Source organism: Kogia breviceps, chromosome 6 (assembly GCF_026419965.1).
Source record: "Kogia breviceps isolate mKogBre1 chromosome 6, mKogBre1 haplotype 1, whole genome shotgun sequence".
Taxonomy (NCBI): domain Eukaryota; kingdom Metazoa; phylum Chordata; class Mammalia; order Artiodactyla; family Physeteridae; genus Kogia; species Kogia breviceps.
In genome coordinates this window covers 146,054,473-146,076,401 of record NC_081315.1, presented here as the reverse complement: position 1 = coordinate 146,076,401, position 21,929 = coordinate 146,054,473, and the positions used below count along the sequence as shown (strand labels likewise).

The 21,929-nt window shown below is 53.5% G+C and overlaps 1 protein-coding gene across 3 annotated transcripts in view; it reads left to right on the top strand.

The window, feature by feature from the left end:
* Positions 1–21,929, top strand: part of NSD2 (nuclear receptor binding SET domain protein 2) — a 74,966-nt gene that overhangs the window by 41,370 nt on the left and 11,667 nt on the right. The window contains exons 6-15 of one of the 3 annotated variants that reach the window (XM_059065990.2): positions 2,674–2,818; positions 5,143–5,261; positions 7,492–7,573; positions 8,650–8,774; positions 18,562–18,693; positions 18,849–18,972; positions 19,384–19,584; positions 20,415–20,594; positions 20,934–21,090; positions 21,222–21,427. In XM_059065990.2, the coding sequence (XP_058921973.1) occupies positions 2,674–2,818; positions 5,143–5,261; positions 7,492–7,573; positions 8,650–8,774; positions 18,562–18,693; positions 18,849–18,972; positions 19,384–19,584; positions 20,415–20,594; positions 20,934–21,090; positions 21,222–21,427 (1,471 nt within the window). Of the gene's footprint in view, positions 1–2,673; positions 2,819–5,142; positions 5,262–7,491; positions 7,574–8,649; positions 8,775–9,199; positions 9,382–11,159; positions 16,787–18,561; positions 18,694–18,848; positions 18,973–19,383; positions 19,585–20,414; positions 20,595–20,933; positions 21,091–21,221; positions 21,428–21,929 lie in introns of those variants that run through there. The other 2 variants (XM_059065991.2, XM_059065992.2) reach the window with 2 other exon arrangements.

The following is a 21,929-nucleotide window of genomic DNA, read 5'->3' as shown; positions in this document are numbered from 1 at the left end:
CCCGTGTGCAGAGCCTGCAGCGGTTGTGCTGGGTGGCGTCCTCGTGAGACCTGTGCATTGGGGTGAGCGGTCGTGACCCTCGTGGGCCCAGCAGAGAGGAGGGTGAAAGCGCCTGGGCACTCCCAGGAGGCGGGCACCGTGGGCCAGCGGCGGCTGTGGCCGGCGCATCTCCTGTCCTGGCGGAGCGCTGCTTGCGTGGGTGCGAGCGGGCAGCGCCGGGCTGAGAGCTGAAAGGACGCCTGCAGGCGGCCTGCAGAGGGGGAGGTCTCCGGGAGCGTGGGCCCGTGCAGTCAGGGGGTCCAGCCTGCTGTGTGCCCAGCCTGCGGGGGGCCGTGCGGCGTGTGGCTCAGGGGCACGGGTGCGGGCTGACGGGAGTGGCAGGAGTCCCACCCCCGGCGGCCTGGGCCGGGGGCCCTCTGGCTGCGAGAAGGAGGCCCTCTGGGATGGAATGTCAGCAGTGAGCTGACGGGGTGGAGAGCCAGGAAGGGTGGGCGGGCACAGGACGTGCAGGAGCGGAGCTGGCCAGCCTGGCACGGGCTTAGGTGCGAGGGGAAGGGTGACCTCTGGGGCTTCGGAGTCCTGTTTGGGGAAGCAGCTGCGAGCACTTAACATTACACTTCATTCTGATTGGTGATGCTGTGGCCTGGGCGGGGCGACAGCCCCACAGACACACGTGCCATTCTCCAGGAGTCTTGGATCTGCACCTCTGCACGGAAGCCTTTGCCACGAGGGTCTCAGATCCTTGATGCTTGAAGTGTTGGGGGCTGCGGATGGGGTGGCAGGCAGGCTGGGTGGGAGGGGAGGGTGCCCCAAGTTGAGAGGAGGGAGCAGGCGTGTGTGGGGCTGGAGACACCCAGGCAGGCGCAGGGTGGGAACACGGACGCCGAGGAGCCCCCGGACGTGCAGAGTTGGTTGGGTGCTGGCGTCTGGCAGGGCCAAGGTGGATGTGGTGAGGCGCGGGGGCCCTGGAGGCTGTACAAGGCCATCTGTGGGGCGGAGTTGTGGATTGGGGCTTGCGTTTGGGGGCAGAGGTTGCCCTGTTGGCTGGGCAAGTAGTAGGTCCAGGTGGTGACAGGAACCCACTGATGAAGTGTCACGTTAAGTCCATCACAGAGGGCAGTGGAGACACACCTTCCCTTACCCAAGTTACTTCTCAAAGCTGTGGTGTGGGCGTCCCCGGTGGCGCAGCGGTTGGGAGTCCGCCTGCCGATGCAGGGGACGCGGGTTCGTGCCCCGGTCCGGGAGGATCCCACGTGCCGCGGAGCGGCTGGGCCCGTGAGCCGTGGCCGCTGAGCCTGCGCGTCCCGGGCCTGTGCTCCGCAGCGGGAGAGGCCACAACAGTGAGAGGCCTGCGTACCGCAAAAGAAAAAATAAATAAGTAAACTAAAAATAGCTGTGGCGGATGAGCCACATTGAACCTGGGGTCTGGCTCTCAAGCCAGCAGCCAGTGCTCTGGCTCAGTCGGCAAAGCTTTCTTGGAGGGGGTCCTGGGGCACAGAGGTCCCTGTTGCACTTCCTCAGCTCTGCTGTCGTGTGTCGAAAACAGCCACGGAGGACTTGGGAGTTCATGCCGGCGGCCGAGTTCAGAGAAAACTGTACTGTGGACACTGATGCTCGAATTTCCTCTTAATTACTATGTGCTATGAAATATTTTTCCTCTGATTTTTTTTTTTTTTTTTTTTTTTTGCCATGCTGTGTGGCTTGCGGGATCTTAGTTCCCTGACCAGGGATTGAACCCACTCCCTCAGCAGTGAAAGCGCTGAGTCCTAACCATTGGACCATCAGGGGATTCCCTGATTTTTTTCAACACTTAAAAATGTAAAGTCAATTCTTAGTTCATAGGCCGTACGAAAACGGGAAGGGGGTCAGATCTGCTCTGTGGCTGTGGTTTATGGACCTCGCACCCTGCTATTGGTGGTCCTCAAAGTCGGGGCACATTAGAAACCCATGGGAAACCTTTAAAATAGCAGAACCGGGCCCGCTGGGTTGGAGTGACCTTGGCAGGGACCTGAGCACCATAGTTTTATGCCCCCCCGCCCCCCGACAACGGCCCTGATTATCACAGTGCATGGCCCTGACCCACTCCTCACAACCCGGTGCCGGGGCTCTTCTGGAGACCTTGTGAAGATGCGCGTCCCCGGAGTGGGGCCTGAGGATCTGCAGTTCCCGTGTGCTGCAGGGCCGGGGAGCTCTGTGTCCTGGCTGTAAGGAGTGGCTGTCTCAGGGCACAGCGGGGCGGGGCTCCTTGGCCACGTCTACACCCCCCTGAGCGCGGACCCGAAAGGAAGGAGGGTTGGTGCTATGGCTGGCGAGAAGAGCAGTCAAGGGCTCGCCCCTGTACCCAGAGGTTGTGTTTCCTCCTGCTGGCTTCTCAGGGGTGCCTAGGAAATTGCAAGTTTCCAACAGTTTAGTGATTTTGGAAAAGTGTGCTTTTTCTCGTACCACGTATCATTTCCTACATTTACACAAATACAGCTGGAATTCTTTCCACCAGTGCTGTTTTCAACGAGTTACAACATCAGTTAAACACTACTTTGTCTTTGAAGCCTTTATGGGACGCAGTTTCATGACGGGGGAGTGAGAGCACCGCGTGCTTAGTAGCCAGGGGCTGTGCGCCACGTTGTGTGAGTTCGGGCGTCCGGCCTTCCTATCGCGCCTTTCCTGTGTCGGCAGGTTGTCGCTGAGCACCCGGACGCCTCCGCCGAGGAGATTGAAGAGCTGCTTGGATCCCAGTGGAATATGCTCAACGAGAAACAGAAAGCACGCTATCACACCAAGTTTGCCCTCGTGGCCCTGTCCCCGTCTGAAGAAGACGCTGGTAACCGTAGTTTTGTGCTCGTGTCCTCTGCGTAGCCGTGGTGTGTGTCGTGTGGCGGCCTGCGCTCCGGCTCTGACCCGAGTGCAGCGGTCACAGTAAAGCAACCTCTGCTGCCTGGCCTCCTTGCTCGTTGTCTCCAGAGCTGTTCCGTGGGGACCTCTGTGGCCCTGCGGGCCCCTTGCCCTCCTGCCCCTGCAGCCAGTTGGGGAGGTGCGGTGAGGGAGCAGAAGGGAGGCACGGAGTCCAGGTGGCCTCCAGGGCCGGAGGCTCACGTGACGGGCCGGGGTCAGACCTCAGGCCTTTGTCCTGCAGCAAGGCTGCCGTCCCGGCCAGGGCTGCACCTGCACCTCGTGGGGGGCTTCCCACCGAGGGCAGGGGCTCTGGCCCTGGGGCCAGCCGTTCGTGGCCTGTCGGCCTGAGAGCTCGCAGGGTGAGGAGGGTGACCGTGGACTGACGTTGAATGGGTAGCCTCTGGTTCTTCTTAGGCCTTCAGGGTGAGAAAACAAAAAGTGCCTCTTTGCCCTGGGCTATGGTAAGAGAAGGGAGGCTTAATGCTGTGAGCTCGGAGGAAGACAGGTCACCATGTTTGGGTGTGTCCTCTGTGCCTGTGGGAAACTGACACCTGTAATGGGAAGATAAGTGTGACGTGTTTGGGTATCAGTTTGGGTATACAAAAGAATTCTGCATCTCTCAAGGCTCGTCACTGAAGAGTTGTGGAGAGGCCTCCAGGCTCACCTGACAGGGTGCTTCGTGGGCACGAGCTTCGTGGGCGTGAGCTCGGTCAGCACCGAGGTGGCCTGCCTCCGTGTTGCCTTCCTGTTCTGTTCACACGTGTTCCCATCTTGATTTTAGGGCTTTCTAGAACTCCACAGCAACCATCTAATGATATCAATAGTGAATTTCATTCAAGGTGTTCAGGATTTGTTGCGAATACTACAATTTAGAATAGGGAGGATGTTTAGGATTTGTGCATTTTCTTTAGAAGGCAACAGTTTACCAGACTCTTCATCAGAACGCTAAATCTAGAAAAGTGTCCCTTCTCAGTGACTGCTGATTTGAGAATAGTCAGGTTTCATTGAAGCCAGATGCAACTTGCCCCTGAAGAGTGAGTGTGACTTGACTGTGTGTCCCGCTTTGTCACCGTCCCGAGTACTTGGCAGACAGGAGCACGGGTGGTCCCTGCCCCCAGTGTGTGTCAGGTGTGTGTCTGCTCTGCAGGCCTCGAGCCCTCCCTCTCCCGGACCCCAAGAGGACGGGCCAGGCCACGGTGTCAGCTGTCCCAGCCGTTCGGCGTTAGGAATTCAGACAGATGCCCCTCTCGCTCATCTCTGTAACAAGCGACCACTGCTTCATCCTGGCACAGGGGGAGGTCCTTACGTAGAGGGCAAAGGACTGCAGCGTCGCCTCCCCTGGGGGCTCTACCTAGTGCACGTGTGCCGAGGTGGTGCTGGCAGGTCCGTGGATCCACAGCCACCGCTCCACAGGCCTCTCCTGGTGTTCCTTTGAGGCCGGCCCAGAGCTTAGTGAAGGCCAACTCTCAGGCCGGCTTATGCCAGTCTGGTACTGGCAGCTGGTGAGGCCAGCGCTACGGTTTGGCCCTTCTCTTGCAATGTTGGGCCTGGACCTGAGGCGGAGCCCCAGGCCCGTGTCAGCCCAGGGCTGCTGGATGCAGGGACCCGAGCCTCCTGGCCGGTGTGCTCAGCCCCCCTCTGTAGGGTCTGAGGACAACACTGCCCTCCCAGGAGATGCTTGGTGAACAGTCCAGGAGCAAACCCTGAACCTCTGTAAAGCAGTCCTGCAAATGGAGACACTGGGTTTGTATTGAATAAACCTTGGCCTGTTCAAATTAGTTCTCTCTCTAGAATCTGCATTCTTACTTTACGTCTTGTTTTTCTGTCAGCACCGTTCGGACACCTTAAGTCTCAGATGAGGTGGTCTCCCTGAGGACACCTAACGTGTGGTACAGTTAAGCAAACACGTGGAAGGCGCTTAGTTTGCAGATGCACATGGACTGTTTCACTTAAGATGCTTCTTTAAGGATTTTGTAAAAACACTGGGTTATATTTAGATTTAATGCTGTAGTACATTAAAATGTAACAGATACCAATATAATAATCCCTAGATGAGATAAGGATTTTCTACTTGCCATTTGGAAAGTGCAGAGAGGTTTGACCTGTGGTCCTTAGGCCCTGGAAATGAACAGGGTTTCAGGAGGCCCATCACCGCTGGATCTACACGCTGAAGGCGCCGGGCAGCTGCTCAGTGCTCTAGAGGGCAGCTTGTAGAGGGTTGTTCATGTAAGTTTCCCCCATCCCCCTTCCAAGGTAACTTAAATGGGAAAAAAAGAAACCACGCGAAGAGGACACAGGACCCTGTAGAAGATGCTGAAGTTGAGGACGCTCCCAGGAAGAGACTCAGGACCGACAGGCACAGTCTTCGGAAGGTAATTGTGTCCTGGGTGGGCCTAGCTGCCCTGGGGAACCAGTTCCCCTGGGCCGGGCCGCAGGCGGGATGCGGGGAGGCGTCCTCTGCAGGTGTCAGCTGGAGGCCAGGGCTGGCTTTCCCCTTGGAGCTTCTTTGAGGAGGCCGCTGAGGAGAGCGAGCTTTTATCTGCCAGGGAATTTAACACATCCCAACACTGAATAATTCTTGATGTTTAGATTCAACAAAATTGTATACTTAAAATTGCTCTTAAATGTAGGGCATGTTATTCAGTGTGTAAATAATGAGTTGACAGGAGAGCATCAAAATCCACTATATGTTATTCTTCATAAGAAGTTTAAAAATCCATTAAAGGCATTGATAGGTTTTATGAGCTCATTCCATTTATTAGTAATTCATATTATTATTTACTTAATGTGAATACTAAGCAGGCTATATAGGCCTGTTTGATACCACAAAACAGTATTGATGTAAAGACCCCGCTTTTGTAAAGGCAGCCACAGGACCTCACAGCTCTGGCCGGTGCCAGCCGGTGTCAAGGGGCAGAGCTTGCCTGGTACCTGGAGGAGCATGAAACTGACCAAGGCTCAGACACTCAGAGGACCTGTATTGTTGTGTCTGGCGCGCATGCTCGTGCGTGTAGAGAACGTGGGCTCTGCCAGTGTGCTCTGCGATTTGGATGCCCGGTTAACCTCTTCATGAGCTGAGAGGTTAGACTTCGTACCTTACATTTGAGTTTATGTTTATTTAATAGTAGTTCTGGCAGTGTAGCTGTACTCTGATTTATGATTTGATTATAACTTCAAACTCCCCCCCCCCTTTTTTTTGGCTGCACCATGCGGCTTGCGGGATCCTAGTTTCCCCAACCAGGGATCGGACCTGGGCCGTTGGCAGTGAGAGTGTAGAGTCCTAACTACTCGACAGCCAGGGAATTCCCCGAACTCTCTCTTACTGATCAAAATCGAGAAGTTGTTCTTTTTATTTATTTCAAAGAATGGAAAATAAATCTCACATATTGCTCAAGCATAAATATGTGGCCAACACGTCATCTGTCTTATTTCTTTAAAGGTATATTTGCAGTTCAGGAGAGCAGGCAGGCCCTGCCCCATTTTCATGGACAGGAGAGCATTCTCCTGGCGCACCTGTCAGGTATCGAGCAATGAGCTAGGTAACACTGACGCATGCAGTTACCTGCGAGCACATATTCAGTTTCTCCTCTGGCCACCTTCTGTTGAAGTGGTCCTTTCCTGACAGTCATGCTGACACTGGTTGCTTTGAAATACTCGTATAAAGGATTTACCTAAAAAAAAAAAAAGGGTGTGACCCTGGACATTTGAAATATCAAAATTCACATTAAGTAGCTAGACAGAAATTTTACTAACTAGTAGCTCAGGAAATAGCAGATGATTTTTAAAGAGAGTAGTGTTTGGTTTGGTTTTTATAAACCTAAGTTTATAAGCCATATCGGGTGTAATTCCTAATATGCTTTGAGCACTTGGATGGGCCAGGTAGCATTCCCAGTGCCGGGCGCCTGTTACTCCGCCCCTGGTCTTGTGACCACCCCTGCTGGAGTCGGGGGCAAGCTCGGCCTCCTGGGCGGCAGGGCGGCTGTGAGGCAGTGGCGCCCCAGTGCTGTCCAGACGACATTATTTGAATTCTGAGCGCTAGACCAACGCTCGTGATATTTTTGTGTGTGTGCTATTTTTCTGTTGTGAAATGTGCTTTCGGATGATCTTTGTTTGTGAGCTTTGTCTGGGGCTTATCTCAGGATTGGAAATGGTCCGCCTGGTGGGCTGGAGTTAACCAGGCGCACTTTTCATGGACTGGGCTCCCTGAGGGTAGAAGTGGCACTCCCTCCAGTTCACTGCACTGTGAACCCAGAGGACGGTCGGTAGCATATTGAGGAGGCTCATTTGAGGTTCTCAGAGTGACTGGTTAGGTCAGGTTTGGCCTGGCCCCTGCCCCTCCCTCCCAGCAGTTGTCAGAGTGGGGGTGGGGTGGGCAGGGGAGAGTCGGCCCAGTTACGGAGAGGGTGTCAGTCGAGTCGGGCAGCCACCGCCGCTGACCGTCTGTGCAGAGCACGCTTCCGCAGGAAGACGTTTCTGTCACACGGCTTTTCAGCAGCCTGTGTTAGTTCACATTGGAGACTTTGCCCCTTTCTTTCCTTTTTCTTTTTCTTTGTTCTCCCTTCCTTCTTTCCTCCCTCCGCCCCCCCCCCCCTTTTATAACAGAGAGAGACGTTCACAGACAAAACATCCCGCACAGCCTCTTGCAAGGCCATCGAGGCAGCCTCCTCGCTCAAGAGCCAGGCAGGTAATGTGGTCAGCACTCCTTCCAGGTCCCCTGGGCTGGCGGTGGGCGGCCGGCCTGCCTGTCCTTGGGGAGCCCCCCCTGGGGGCAGGGAGGTGGAGCCAGGGATGAGCGGGTGAGCAGGAAGCTGGAACCTGGAGGGTGAGGTGGGGAGGAGGTTCTCATGCAGTTAAAGGTGAACTGCTTTAGTGTGAAGTTGCTTTCATGGTCAGCTAAGTGTCATTGAAGTCACTCTTCTGTTGACTTCTACTTGGCTTTATTGCTTTCAATTTAAATTATATTAGAGAAGTGATTCGAATCAGAAATGTCCTGTAAATTCCACTATTTTTAGTACCCAATTCTCCATGTATATTAGCTAAAAAGTAAAAGTAATGACTGGTTATTTCTGTTTTACGTGTTGAAGAAACTAGCTTTAAAATGTTTGTGAAAAATAACTGTCAAAACAATGACGGGGGAATCAGGTCACTTTTTACCTTTGCATTATCTTTTTGATGTATCTGTCTGGTAGTCCATTAAAGAAAGCTTACCATCTCCAAATCGTAATAAGAAAGGAAAATAAAATTCAGAGTAAGTGAAGATTGGAAATGGCTCTGTTTCCCCTATTTTGCATAAAGAGCTGTACTGGTTTTTAAAAATTAATTGAACAGACTGTTTTAAAAAAACAGATGTTTGTGAACAATTTGAACACTGAGTGGACATTTGATGATAGAAAGCGCTGTTACTTTTAAGTGGGATAGCGCTGTTGTGGCTGCATTCACACCTTGAGTGCAGAGGTGCTCTAGCTTCCTTCCCGTGGGCAAAATGACATGCCTGGGATTCGCTGCAGGACAAGCGGCAGGGGGGCGTGGCGCCAGGCGTGGCTGGACTGGTGTGGCCCACGCGGGGCTTTGGGGTCTGGCCAGGGGGACGTGGGAGTTTACTGTCCGGCTCATCAGCCCTGATTTTTCCACAACAAAAAGTTAAGCCCAGAAAATCCATCTTTAGAAACTCCATTTATTAGCGGGGTACTTTTAAAGCAGGAAAGAGATTGAGGGTTTAAGGTTTCAAACTTTACTTTATAAACCAAAATTATCTTACAGCCACAAAACATCTGTCTGACGCCTGCAAACCCCTGAAGAAGCGGCACCGGGCCCCCGCAGCGGCGTCTGCGTCGCTCGCCTTTAGCAAAAGCTCTTCTCCTTCTGCATCCTTAACTGAGAATGAGGTAAAATCATAATAATAGTGATCATCACGCACTCACACAAAGGCCGTTTAGTTACCCACATTGAAGTGTGATAAAGGTGAGACTTAATCAGCGTGACACGGGTGTTCTCCACAGACGCAGGGAGGTTAGGTGCTCTGAGCCGGGTCTATTTCAGAGAGAAATACACACGCACACGGTGTATGCGTAAATGTACGTGGCTGTACTTCAGTATTGATGCTTTTAATTGTGCTTGAAATCTGTCTTCAAGATGTTGGTTCTGTGATTTTTCACCCGGTCCTACCCTGACACAGCGTCAGCGGGGCTGCCCGCGGGGCTGGTGTGCTCACGCAGTGGGATGGCGGGGCCCACACGCTGTGCACATGCCTTGTGCATTCCGTGACTTTGGGTCCACAGCTTTGGTCCTTTAAATTCTGGCATGTTTTTAGGTCCCTGAGTGTCGAGGTGAGTCAGGACTGCGGTGGTAATGTGACTCCTCTTTTCTGGACTCGGAAAGTATCCGCTAGTGAAATTGTAGCTGTTTGAGGCTCTCACACATCACTGTATCATGACATCTAGAGCATCATCAAATCTGAAGTCTTTGCTGTTAATAAAAACAAAATGTAAAACAGCCTCAGAATGTAGATATGACCCTTTTTTGTCCAGAGGGAGTCTGGGGTCCCCGGCTTTAGAGGCTACCCAAGGAGCTTATTGTTGAGTCTTGATTTCTTGTTACTTTGTTCCCTGTGATTTTTCTCATTGTAGACGTGAGTCCTGGTTTTAGACTATCTGTGAAGAGATGCTCACCTTGGGCTTTTTCGGGACAGGGCAGTGAGGCAGGGCGTGTGGGTCAGAAGGTGGCACTCCTGACGCGGCCTCCACTGTGGTCCGTGGTGGGGCGGGGCGTCCCCTGCCCTCTCAGCATCAGGTGCTTATGCCCATTAGAGGGGGCCGGGCCTTCGGGGGTGGGCACCTGCTCTTGCAGGCGTGCAGGGGCCTCGGGGCGGTGTGGGGTGGGGCTCTCGGCCAGTCTTAGTGGGCGTGTGTAGGTAACTGAACATTTCTTACATTTGAGCACGGTCAAGACAACGCAGGAAGAATTCTTTGCTGAGCTCCTGGGAGCTTACTGAAACATGAAAAGGCCAATTCTGTACAGAACATTGTTCCTATTTGTCTTGTCCAAGTTCAGATTAGCATCCTAAAAAGTCAAATAAAAGGTGGTCTGCAATTCTAAAGAAGAGGAATACTAAAAGTTTCAGTTCCATAGACCCTTTCACTTAAGGCAGTTTGTTTAAAACACTTTTTAATGAATTTTTCTGGCATCATATTTTGGCCCACTCATTTGGTGGAGTTTTCACTTCCACTGTTGTCAGATACCATCAAAAGAAAAACACTGAGGCCACTGAGATCTTGTCTGTTGTTCCTGGTCATGAGTCGTGGGGGTTAGAGGTGTGGATCTGGAGCAGCCCCCCGCGGGGCCAGGATGGCAGGTAGAGGGCAAAGCATGTTTGTCAGACGCACCTGACGGTCTGACATTGGTTTTGACCGGGATGAGTTTCATCTTCCTGGCTTAGACATTTGTTCTGAACTTGGGAAGACTTAGATGAGGCATTTTACAATCATTAGGCTTAATTGATATTTAATTCTTTAGAGCTTCAGAAATAGGTTATTAACTACATTTGTATTATATATTAAATACATTAAAATTATACACCTTTTTGCATTTTGAAGTTGATACATAGATTCCATAGTGTGCATTCTGTTTCTCACATAAGAAACATTTAAATTACGAGGCTTTTTCTATCAGACCACTTCTGTGTGGCTCATATAAATCTCACGTTAGAGTTCATTTTTATTAAAACCGCTTTAGGTGAACAGGAAGGCTTGTCTGTTTCTGTGTTAACACTACTGAACTACAGTGCACATTTACGACTTCTGCCAGGCTGAGTGCCTTGTGGCACGAGAGACAAAGCGCAGTGTTATAAAGAAACATTCTAGAAGCCACTAGGTCCAGTTCTGGTGGGCTCTGGGCGACCACGGGGCTGCTGTTTGCAGGGCTCAGACTGGCCCCTTATTCGGGGTGAGTCACATGCCCTTTGCATGTTTACATTCTCTCCTTTCAATACCATTGATTAAGGAATTTTCATAGGGTTGGTGTTTGAAGACATTTTAGGTCATGTTGTGGTCTAAAGTCCTCTCAAACAAGGTATATGTGATCAATAGAACCTTACATTAGAATAGCTGTTCCCTAGTAGTACTGCATCCCCTAATGAGGAGGACAGATTAAAATCACACACTTGCATGACAAAGGCCTGGGAAGTAATTAATGTGATTTAAGTGTTTTGTAATTTCATTTCTTATTCCCTTAGTAGAGCAAATTCTTATTTTTTTCGCCTTCACTGGTAACAGCTTTTATGGGAGCCCACATCAGCCAAGCTGGATTTGAACTCAGCTGCTCTGTGCTGCACTTAAACTGATGTAATTTTCCAAGATGTCTGCTGCAGGCGGCGTGTCGTCGTGCGCACTCAGCGGCAGCGCTTTCACAGTCACTTATGGAGGATGTGTGATAATCTGTTTTTACTGGTACCATAGCACACACAGTGGAGAGAGCAGATAACAAATGTTAAGACCAAGGTAAGATACCGAGTCAAGGCCATTTACCCAATCACAGTCATCTCACAGCAGAAACACATTCATACTCCAGGGGTCAATGCAGATTTCAAGTCGAAAGGGTGCCCTCGATCAGGGGCTGTCCTGGGCGTGTGACAAGGACAGCACACTGAAGAGGCTCATCCTGTTAGAGGTCGTTTTTCTCCTCTAGTTCATAACTTACCGGATTTTTATTGAAAAAAATGTCAGCACCTGTACCTTCAAAAACAAAGAACAAACAGCACACATTAAAAAGAGTCCTCCTCGACTGTTCTCATTGCTAATGGAATGTATTCAATGCTGTAGATAGTAAACTAATTTCCAACATAAAAGGCAGGAAGACTTTTGATTCTGTCTTTTTTTACTAAACAGTTTTACTATGACACTAGCTATAGTAAATTTGTAGGAAAAAAATGTCATTTACAGTATCATTGTGAACCATTTAACTCTTTTGATTCAATAACCCTTATCTACCGGGGGTCCTATAATCAGGTTATTTACACCAATCTCTTCATTGGTTGCTTTTGTAGAACATGAGCCATTATATTAAATGTCTCAATCTTGGGTGACCACCTGGTGTGCCCCAGGGTGTCCGCATGTTTGCATGGTGAGGAAAGGTCTCGGTGCCCTTCAGGTCATAGAGGCGGGAGGGCTCTTCACGTTACCAGGCCGGTAGCACTCGGTTCATTCCGAGCGGACTCTTCAGGTGTGTTTTTCCTTTAATGAGAGTTTCTCACTAATACTTGTGTTCTAAACCATTAAGTAGTGTAACGCATGTAAAACACTTGGGGTGCCTGGCGCCTTGCAAGGACTTAGTGGTTCGCTATTGTGACAATAATGGTTATAACAATAAAAATAATAAAATCACCATCATTCCATTTTTATCCAAAAGTATAAATTTTGCTTCGGCATGAAAAGCAATCCTCTTGACTGCACTGTGCGCGTGGGGATAAAGTAACCCTAGAAGCGGCACATGCTGGGCTTGACTGACGCTTCCGGGTACTGGACTGTGGCTGGGGGCGCAACTCTGCTCCGACTCAGTGGACACGGGGCCTCCGGGGTGGCCTCAGTCACGCTGTCCCTAAGGGACGTGGAGGAGCTCAGGACTGATGTAGGATGCTCAAAACACCAGTCACTAAATTTTAAAATGTGAAAAGACGGTGGTGTAAAAATGACCCTGGTTCAAGAAGTCATTACCCAAAGTCAAGACTCGAGCCTGGAAGGCCTTTGACAAGGACTGAGAGACTTGTTTGAAATTGTGGCATGATGGATTTTGAGTTGGTAGCCAGCCAGCGACCGACACGTGGTGGGTGCGTTAGGAGCCAGCAGAGAAAGGGGTGCCTTCCTTTCTGATGGGGTGACTCGATGCTGTGTCCACGGGAGCAGCGTAGACTCGGCCTCAGCTGAGTAAATGGGGGTGCGTGCAGGAGAGGGGGAGGGGGCCTCATGCCACGGGAGGGAGGCGGGAAGGTGCCCAGCAGGCAGAGGCAGATGTAGTCAGCATTGCTGTGGTCTTGCTGAGGAGCGCTGGTGGGGGGCAGAGGTCCCGAGAGGGCCTGCCCACAGCTTCCTGAAGGAGGGGAGTGGAAGGGGCTCCTGTTTCGAAAGAGCTTGGGGTCAGGCAGTAGTTTGTCTGCAGGAGTACGGATTCATTATGCTGCTGTTTATCGCGGAGTGTCTTCATTTCCTGAGGTCAAAGTAATGCTGACGCACCCTGGTCTTCATAGTCATTGGAGCTGACAGTCGTTGAGGTGACTCTGGCTGTACCGTGCGTGGAGTCGCTGCCGTGACCGCCCCTTCCACGTGCCACACTTGGGCCTGGTGGGGAGGTGGCTGCGAGGAGGGCCTCTGGAACGAGGCCGGAGGCCACAGGCGGACACTCGGCTGAGCGAGCAGAAGCTGAGGTGGTAGCTGTTCCAGAGATGACGGTGGCCCGCGGTACCGGAGCGGCACCCCCGGGCCCCATGCCGTGTCGGGTAGAGCTGCTCCCACTATACCGCCCACACTCCCGTCTCCTTGTGCGCCTTCCCCAGAGTCTTCGCCGTGTGGGAACTTAGGTGAGGTTGCCTCTCGGGCCTCTCCGTAGTATCTCGCACATTTATACCTCCCAACTGAAAGTAACCTCACTAGTTTAAAGAGGATGTTCCTAAGAACCGACAAGAAACCGAAGTGAGGTTGCACAAGGAAGCCAGGTCTCAGAAACGCGAGGCAAAGGGCGGCTCTTTGCTGTGTGGCAGGGTTAGCCCGCTCCAGGGCGGTCCCTGTGAGGCCCCCGTCCCGGCGTTAGCTGTGCCTGACGGCGTGGTTTTCGTGGGAAGGCCACGCGGAACCGCAGCGCCGTTTCAAGTGGAGCGCTCAGGGCCGGGCAGTGGGATGGCGGGGGCGGGGGCGGGTTTGGCCGTTTCAAGAGGTGGCCGTGGTAGGGGACGGGAGCAGCTGCACAGCGGAGGAGAGGACGGCGGAAAGGCGGGGTTTGCTGCCCCCCTCGGTCTCCTGGGCCCTGCTCTGCTCGCCCAGGGTTAGGTCTGGGGTGTGTGAGCGTGGCCAGACTGGGGCGACTCTTAGAAATGTTCTAACGAAAAGTCAGACTGTAAATTAGCACCTCCTTCTGAAAACATTAAAGGTGCCCACGTGTGGGCTGAAAATTAGGGCTCTCCACCAAAAGCCTGGACCTTGGGCCCGCTGTGGCAGGTGAGGAGCTGAGACTTTGTTCAGTAGCGGTGTAAGTGTTTCAAATAAAGGAGCGTCCCCTGTCCGTGTGACGAGTCCAGTAGAAGGAGCAGTGCTTGCTTGGCGGGTGACTCTTAGCTGGCTTGGGTGAGGGCTTGTGCGGGCCCAGGTGGGCGAGAAGGCACCCCGCCCAGGAGGGGCTCCTGTCTGCAAGGGGAGCTGGAGAGTACGGTCACTGTGACTTTGGCAGGTGTGCCTGCTCCCTTTTCCATTTGGTTGTTTCTAACTCGGCTCCTTTCTGAAGCGCATCCGGTGCCTTTCAGTTATCAGTTCACGTTACGCTCGTTCCGGTCAGATAGTCGTTTGTATGTGGACTGGCTGAGAGCTGCCTTGACTTAGTGTGAAACTAGCGTTTATGCTTTTAAAATCAATAGCTTCATCACCTCAGCTTTTAGAAATCTGTGAACAGAAGTAATAATTGTTGAGGACTCAGTTTTATCTTTTAGATTATGAATCTAAATTATAGTCTTCTGCTGAAAGAACCGAAATATCACTATCTTATTAGAAAAGGTTTCTCAAAATGCTCTCAAATCTATGATTGGCTTTCAATTTTTTTTTTTTTTTTTTTAAGAAATACGCCGACTCCCGTATATTTTAGGATTTTCGGTCAGTGTAATTGATTTTCATCCTTTTAAGTACTGTTTTTGCTGTTTTACCTAGAATATTAGAAATTAGTACTGATTTACTCGCCAGTGATGGAAAGTTGGGTGTCCTTTGCAGGTAACAAACACATGCCTTGCATCCCTCCATCTTGTTGCTTGTACTGCCGGGGTCAGGGGCCACTCGCTTTGGGCATTTCCACCAGCGGGGGCACCCTGAGGGGACCCTCCCGCCTGCTCAGTGTCTGTTTAGGAGCCAGATAGGCCTCATCTTGTGAGATGCCTTTGTAGCTACCTGGTTACCTGGTAGATCCACGGCTACAGTTTTTTCTGGCCGGAATGTAGGTGTTGGGGTTTTGCGTATAATCCTTTGGCATGTGTTTTGAAGCATGTGCTAACCGTCCAGGGCATATTGCACCTTCCAGAAACGGCTGAGGTGGGGGAGGGCAGCCCAGCCCATCAGCGGGGGTGGGGTGGGTCGCTCCGCACTGCACCTGCAGCCACCGCAGGCCCCTCCCCGGCTCCCCTCTCTAGCCCACTCTCTGTGGGACAGCCCCACTGGGGACACAGTTGGGACGACACTGGGTTGCCAGGACATTTTAGAGACTCGTTTCATCTGGGACCAGAGCCGGCCTTGCAGCTGGAGCAGCAGCCCCACCGCCACGCGCTTCTCACTGGCACCTCCTGGGGCTGTTGGTTCCCACAGGAGCTGCCTGGTTAGAAGGTGGGTGTGAGGATAGTGCCGGGGTGCGCTCCCATGACTCGGACTTGGACTTCAGGGGCAGCTAGAGGGGTTGCTTTAACACAAACAAGTTCAATAACTTTTGTTTGAATTGTAGTATTCCAGGTGATGAATGACTAATTTACAAATTACTTTAATTCCACCCTAATAGTTCACTGTGATATTAACTTGGAAGACCTGTTTGAGATTTTAGTCTGTTGACTTTAAGCTCATTAAATCTCCTGGGCACAGGATTCGTCTCATTTGTCAATCCAAAATCCTATGTGAACACACCTCTAGTTCTCTATTTCTTCCTTTACAAAAGCGTAACTAAAACATAAAAGTAATGTTGGTTCATAGAAATATCTGTTGTTCAAGGTCTGTAATTGTATTTTTTAAATGATGTAGTGTTCAACTTGTGAAGGGATGTGTTTTGTGAAAAGATTTGAACCTCACTGTAACTCTGTCCAAGGCGTAGGGGACTGCTCTCCAGCCCCGGCAGGGAGGGCCCTGCCTGGGATTCGCATAAGTCGCTTCTCGAAGTCGGTTTAAATGTGTTCACTAGGTTACATTATGTTCGTTAATATCATCCTGAAAAATCCCTGTAATGATCACGGACACCACATTCTCTGCCCGTAGAGGAATGTATTTCTGAGGCAAACGGGCAGTTCCGTGCTGTCACATTCTGAGTAGAGTAGAGTATTTTCAGACTGGAGGAAACTGGAAAGTCAGGAGCTGAGCTGCTGGTCGAGCAGCCGCAGGCATGGCTCTGGTGGATTCGGGCGCGGCGGGAAGTGCCCCCGGCAGTCCGCGTCCGTCCACTCAGTCGCTGCGTTTTTCTCTTTCCGAATGCATCCTATTGGATATGGAATAGACCGTAGAGGTCGTAGCCTGAGATTTGGGACTGTGTTGGGACCGTGCAGGTGAATGTGTCGCTTTCACAGACGCATCTCCGAGTAAGTACCGGCCCCTGGTGCCCATGGAGGTGGAGCCTGCAGCCGGAGCCAGGCGCCCGCCCACTCTGCCCTCCGAGCCCCGGCCGGCCGTGTGCTAGGGCCCCGCGGAGTCGCGGGGAAGGGGTGCGGTGGGATGGAAGCTGGACCCTCCCGCACCCGTCACGGACTGTGCTCGTGTAAGGTCTGACGCTGTGTGTGTATCTTAGACCCATCGGGACACGCGCCTTGCGTGTGTCGCGAACATTTATGCTTCCATTCAAAATATGTATTCAGTGTTTATTTCCTCAAACCAGACTTTGTTAACTTAGGAAATATCTCCAAGTGGAAACGTGCTCACTTTTTCTGTAAATCTTAAATAAAAGGTGCTGTTCCTTCCTTTGACCCAGGACTGGTCTGTGTTTTCTGTCTTTCTCTCCGTGCATTTTTTCTTTTTCCTTTTTCTTTTTTTTTTTCTTTTTTCTTTTTCTTTTTTTTTCTTTTTTTTTTTTTTTTAAAGCTTTTAAATTTGTTGCAGCCACGTTGAGGGAAGAACCTGGGTTGGTGGGTCGGGCGCCGGGCTCTTCCCTGGAGCCCACGCGAATTCAGGCCCTCTCCTCGGGCTTTGGTTCTCAGGCGGCCTAGTGGGAGCGGGGCCAGCGGGGCTGCCGTCCTTCCCGGGGCCTGACTGTCCCCCGCACGAGCTGCAGACTCGCCTCAGGTGCGCGCCCCTGTCTGTGACCCTGCATCTGACGGACACGTTGAATTGCGGTTTGAACTCAGAGCGTTCTTCCGGTTAGCTGCCTTCTTTCGGGTGTCAGTGTGGAGGGTTAGGAGGTGAGCCGCAGGGGAGGGGCCCCACTGGGCAGCCTTGCAGCAGCGGGCTGAAACCTGTGCTTCAGTGCTGTTCGTGCTGTCAAGCCTAGGAGGGCGTCCAGGCTGGCACGGTGGCCCACACACCCGTCACCCTGCCACCGGTGCCCGTCAGCCAACACAGCCCTCGAGAAGGTCAGCCCACTTCAACACCAGGTCTTAAGTCAGCAGAGGCCCCTCTGTTTATCGGGGCGTTTCCCCTGCTGCTCCCTGTAATCTCAGGGAGGCAGATCTGGGAGAACGTCACCGGTGAGGCTACAGAGAATTGGGTGAATGGCCCGCCGGGGTTTCTTTTGATTTTTGGTGGTTTCTTTTCAAAAGCCACACGTGTGGCCCGACTCGATTTCTAGCTTTGTCTCCACTGGCGAGCGGCAAGCCTCGAGCAGAATTACTGGTTTTGCTGTGACTATCGAGGCGCACACGAAATGCAGCTTATACGCCTGCTCTGTTGGAAAATTCAGTTTTCAACGTTTATTTGATAAACATCAGATAAATACCAAATGTGTTTTTAGGCTTTAAAACAAACCTGAACTTGATATATGAGAAAGTTTTCTGACTAAAGATCTATTGATTTCTATTTAAAGATTTGCTATTGCTGGTCAAGTGAGGGAAAAAGCTGTGTACAGTGATGGGGGGAGGCTGTAGCCCGGCCTCGCTCACAGCTGGTAAATGACGGCGAGACGGACGGAACACGGCCCGTGAGTCACTGCATTTGCTCCGAGTCCCCGTCTCTCCGCCTGTCGCGCGGGCTGCCGCGGGCACAGGCCGCAGCTCGTGCCCCCTCCCCACCTGGCCCCGTGGGGGGGAGGCGAACGGGCGGGCGGTCAGTTACGGGTGCGATGAGTCTGGAAGACCGGCTCCTGACCTCGGTGAGCACGTGCGTCCCGAGTCGCCGACCGTCCGACCACGGCCGGAGTGACACGATCGCGCCACCAAGGCTGCACTTGACGCAAAAGCGTGTTGGGGGTTAACGTGTTTCCCTCCCCTTGAGGTAGTCGAACCTTTAGCAGATCGGGTAAGAAAAGCCAAGACTCTGGGTCCCCAAGCCCGTCTTAGGTCACCTACTAGACCAAATTGGGTTTTCATGAAAGTTACTTCACTCTTAAGGAACGGGGAGAGGCTGTTAAGCCTTGTGCCCCTTGCGCACATTGTGTACCAACAATCAAGCGGGTTGGAGCCCGTTTCCGAACTTGTACACAGCTTATCGGCAAGCGTGTCGTCACGGACACTGGTGGTGCCGCGTGTGAGGGGAGCTGGCGGGGCTGCCGGCGGCCGCTGTGAACTGTCGTCCGCCTCGTTCCTCCCAGGTCTCGGATGGCCCCGGAGACGAGCCCCCGGAGTCCCCAGACGAGAGTGCGGACGAAACCCAGACCGAAGTGTCCGTCTCGTCTAAAAGGTCTGAACGAGGAGTGACCGCCAAGAAGGAGCACGTGTGTCAGGTGAGGGGCGGGCGGCCTCCGGGGCAGCCGGTCGGGGAGCCCGGCCTCGTCGGCCCCCTGACCTCCCCTCAGCCGGGGCCTCAGAGCCCCAGGGGTCGGGGGGCTGTGTGGAGTTTTGTTTCTCACACCTGGTCTCACGCCCCTGTCGCCCGCAGCTGTGCGAGAAGCCGGGCAGCCTGGTGCTGTGCGAGGGCCCCTGCTGCGGCGCCTTCCACCTGGCCTGCCTGGGCCTCTCCCGGAGGCCGGAGGGGAGGTTCACGTGCAGCGAGTGCACCTCAGGTACGTCCCGCCCCGCCCCGCCCCGCCCCGCCGTGGGCTCCGGCTCTTGGCCGAGGTCACCGCCCACCTCCCGTCCCCTGGCCGGACTCTTCACAACTGGTGCCGTGTCGGGAGGACACCCGGAGCCTTCCCGGGAGCCCCCAGGGCCAGCCGTGGGGCACCTCCGCAGTTGGTTTGCTGCCCTCGGAGGGAGGGTGGGAGCCTTTCTTGGGAGGAGCCCCTTCCCCAGAGCTCCTCGCTCGTTCGAGGACGTGCCCCGCCTGGGCCGCCTGGTCAGACCGGCCTGTCCCTGCGGCAGAGCCGGGGCTCAGATCCCAGTGGCGTTGAAGGAGGAGCCGGTGCTCCAGCCACGAGGAGCTGCAGCTCAAGTCCTGTTCTGTGCCCCTCTCTCCACCCCTCCGACCCCGTCAGGGATTCACTCGTGTTTCGTGTGTAAGGAGAGCAAGACCGACGTCAAGCGCTGCGTCGTGTCACAGTGCGGGAAGTTCTACCACGAGGCCTGCGTGCGCAAGTTCCCGCTGACGGTGTTCGAGAGCCGGGGCTTCCGCTGCCCTCTGCACAGCTGCCTGAGCTGCCATGCTTCCAACCCCTCGAACCCAAGGCCGTCGAAAGGTACAGACGCGAGCGAGAGCCTCCGTGCCGGTTCGACACGGTCCCGGGCGCGGAGAGGGCAGGCAGGGGCTGTCAGGCTTGTCACCAGAGAGCTTTGCCCCTGATGTGGATTTGGAGGAATGGTTGGTGGTTCTTCTGTCACTGACTCCACATGGGGTGGGGATGGTGGGGGGGGGGGTGGTTAGGGTCTTTCTTGATGTTCTGCTTCCTTCCTGCCCTAAATGTCATCTTAAAGATCCCTGACTTTAGGAGCGGGAGGCCTTTGAGGCATTTTGATAGATTCTATTTGTTCTGGCTTTAATGGTCCTTCACGTGCGAGAAAAATATTTTAAAATCCAGTCACGTCTACGTTACGTCACGTTAGGTCTGTGGGATTGGGGGTGGTGGGTTACCTCTGCTTCCTGAGCCCAGCGGTTCCCAGCCGGCACTCCAGGGGACACACGGCCGTGTCTGGAGACGCTGCGGGGCTATCTGCTGGTGCCCAGCGGGTAGAGGCCGGGGTGCTGCTAAACACCGTCCCGTGCACAGGACGGCCCCGCGGGCCCCCGCTGGGCCGGCAGTGCCCAGGCTGAGAAACCCTTGACCTCATTTTAGAAAACAGCGTTTTAAATGCCTGGCGGTTTTCTGACATCGTTTTAAAGCACCGTCGCCTTAAGGAAGTGCGTTTTCATGACATCTAATAAATATCCTTACCCTCCCACTCCAGTTATTTTCTTCATCAACTGCTTCCAGTGTATTTCCGAAGCTGCCTTGCAAACCCCTGGAGGCTTCGTTCCTTGGGGGTGCCCTGCTCAGTGTCTTGGGCTCTGGGGGGGTCTCTCCTCCTCCAGGTAAAATGATGCGGTGCGTCCGATGCCCGGTCGCCTACCATGGTGGGGACGCGTGTCTGGCGGCGGGCTGCTCGGTGATCGCGTCCAACAGCGTCATCTGCACAAACCACTTCACCGCCCGGAAGGGCAAGAGGCATCACGCCCATGTCAACGTGAGCTGGTGCTTCGTGTGCTCCAAAGGTGAGGAGCCCCCTGCGTCCAGCCCTGCGATGCCATCGGGCCCGTCTGGACGGTCAGAGTGCTGCCCCCGCCAGGCGCTCCCAGGGCCGGGGGGCGGGTGCCGGCTGCCGTGCCCCTGTGCCTGCACATGTACCCGCATCCGTGGTGTCTCTCAGTTAACCGCGACCGTTTCACAGGCTTATGGGACATCGGTAGTGGTGAAAACAAAACGTGCTTTGTGTTTGCATGCAGGTGACCCTTTTTAAGCTACTGTCTGAGGGTCAGAGGGTAAGAGCTATAGACCGGGAAGGCCGTGGGGCCGAGCCGGGCGGGCGGGGCTAAACGGCGCCCTCTGTGCAGGGGGGAGCCTGCTGTGCTGTGAGTCCTGCCCGGCGGCCTTCCATCCCGACTGCCTGAACATCGAGATGCCCGACGGCAGCTGGTTCTGCAACGACTGCAGGGCCGGGAAGAAGCTGCACTTCCAGGACATCATCTGGGTGAAGCTGGGGAACTACAGGTGTGGGAGGAGGCGCCTGCTCCTCTTTCCTTGTTCAAATGTCTTCTTTTACTTTACAGAACTTAACGCACTGAGATTACTGTCACTCTCTCTGAAGAGTCTGTGAATCCTGTTTTTAATATTTATAATAGATGGTGGCCGGCAGAAGTTTGCCATCCCAAAAATGTTCCCCCAAATATTCAGAAAATGAAGCACGAGATTGGAGAATTCCCTGTGTTTTTCTTTGGGTCTAAAGATTATTACTGGACGCATCAGGCGCGAGTGTTCCCGTACATGGAGGGGGACCGGGGCAGCCGCTACCAGGGGCTCAGAGGGATCGGAAGAGTCTTCAAAAACGGTACGAGGTTGGTTCCCAGGTGGTCGGAAACCGCGCGCGGGCGCCTTTGCTAGTCCTGTCTCTGCTTCCAAATGTTTGACCTCTGTAGAGAACGATGGACTCGGCATTCTAGCTATACTTTACATTAGGAACAAGTAGGTCCGTAGACTGGTTTGTTGAAGCCGAGGGTAAGAGGTAACGCTTGATGACTTTTCTAACATTGGTCTGTGGTGACTTTCACTGACACGAATTAAAACTGTTTTTAAGAAATTATACGCGCACTAATTTCCAGGAATCCCTTACCGCTCGCCTTTACGTGAGATGGCGGCGCGCGGGAAGCTGGCCTGCGGTCCGGGCCTCGCGCGCCAGCTTGCGGGCTCCCTTTGCCCGTGAGCAGACACTCAGGTTCCCCGAGGGGGCGGGTGTGGGCGGGTCGACAGGACGCCCTGCCCCCGACTCCACAGCCTGGGTGGGGACAGAGAAGACCGCGCACAGGTCTCGTTCGGGCGGCAAGTGAGGACGG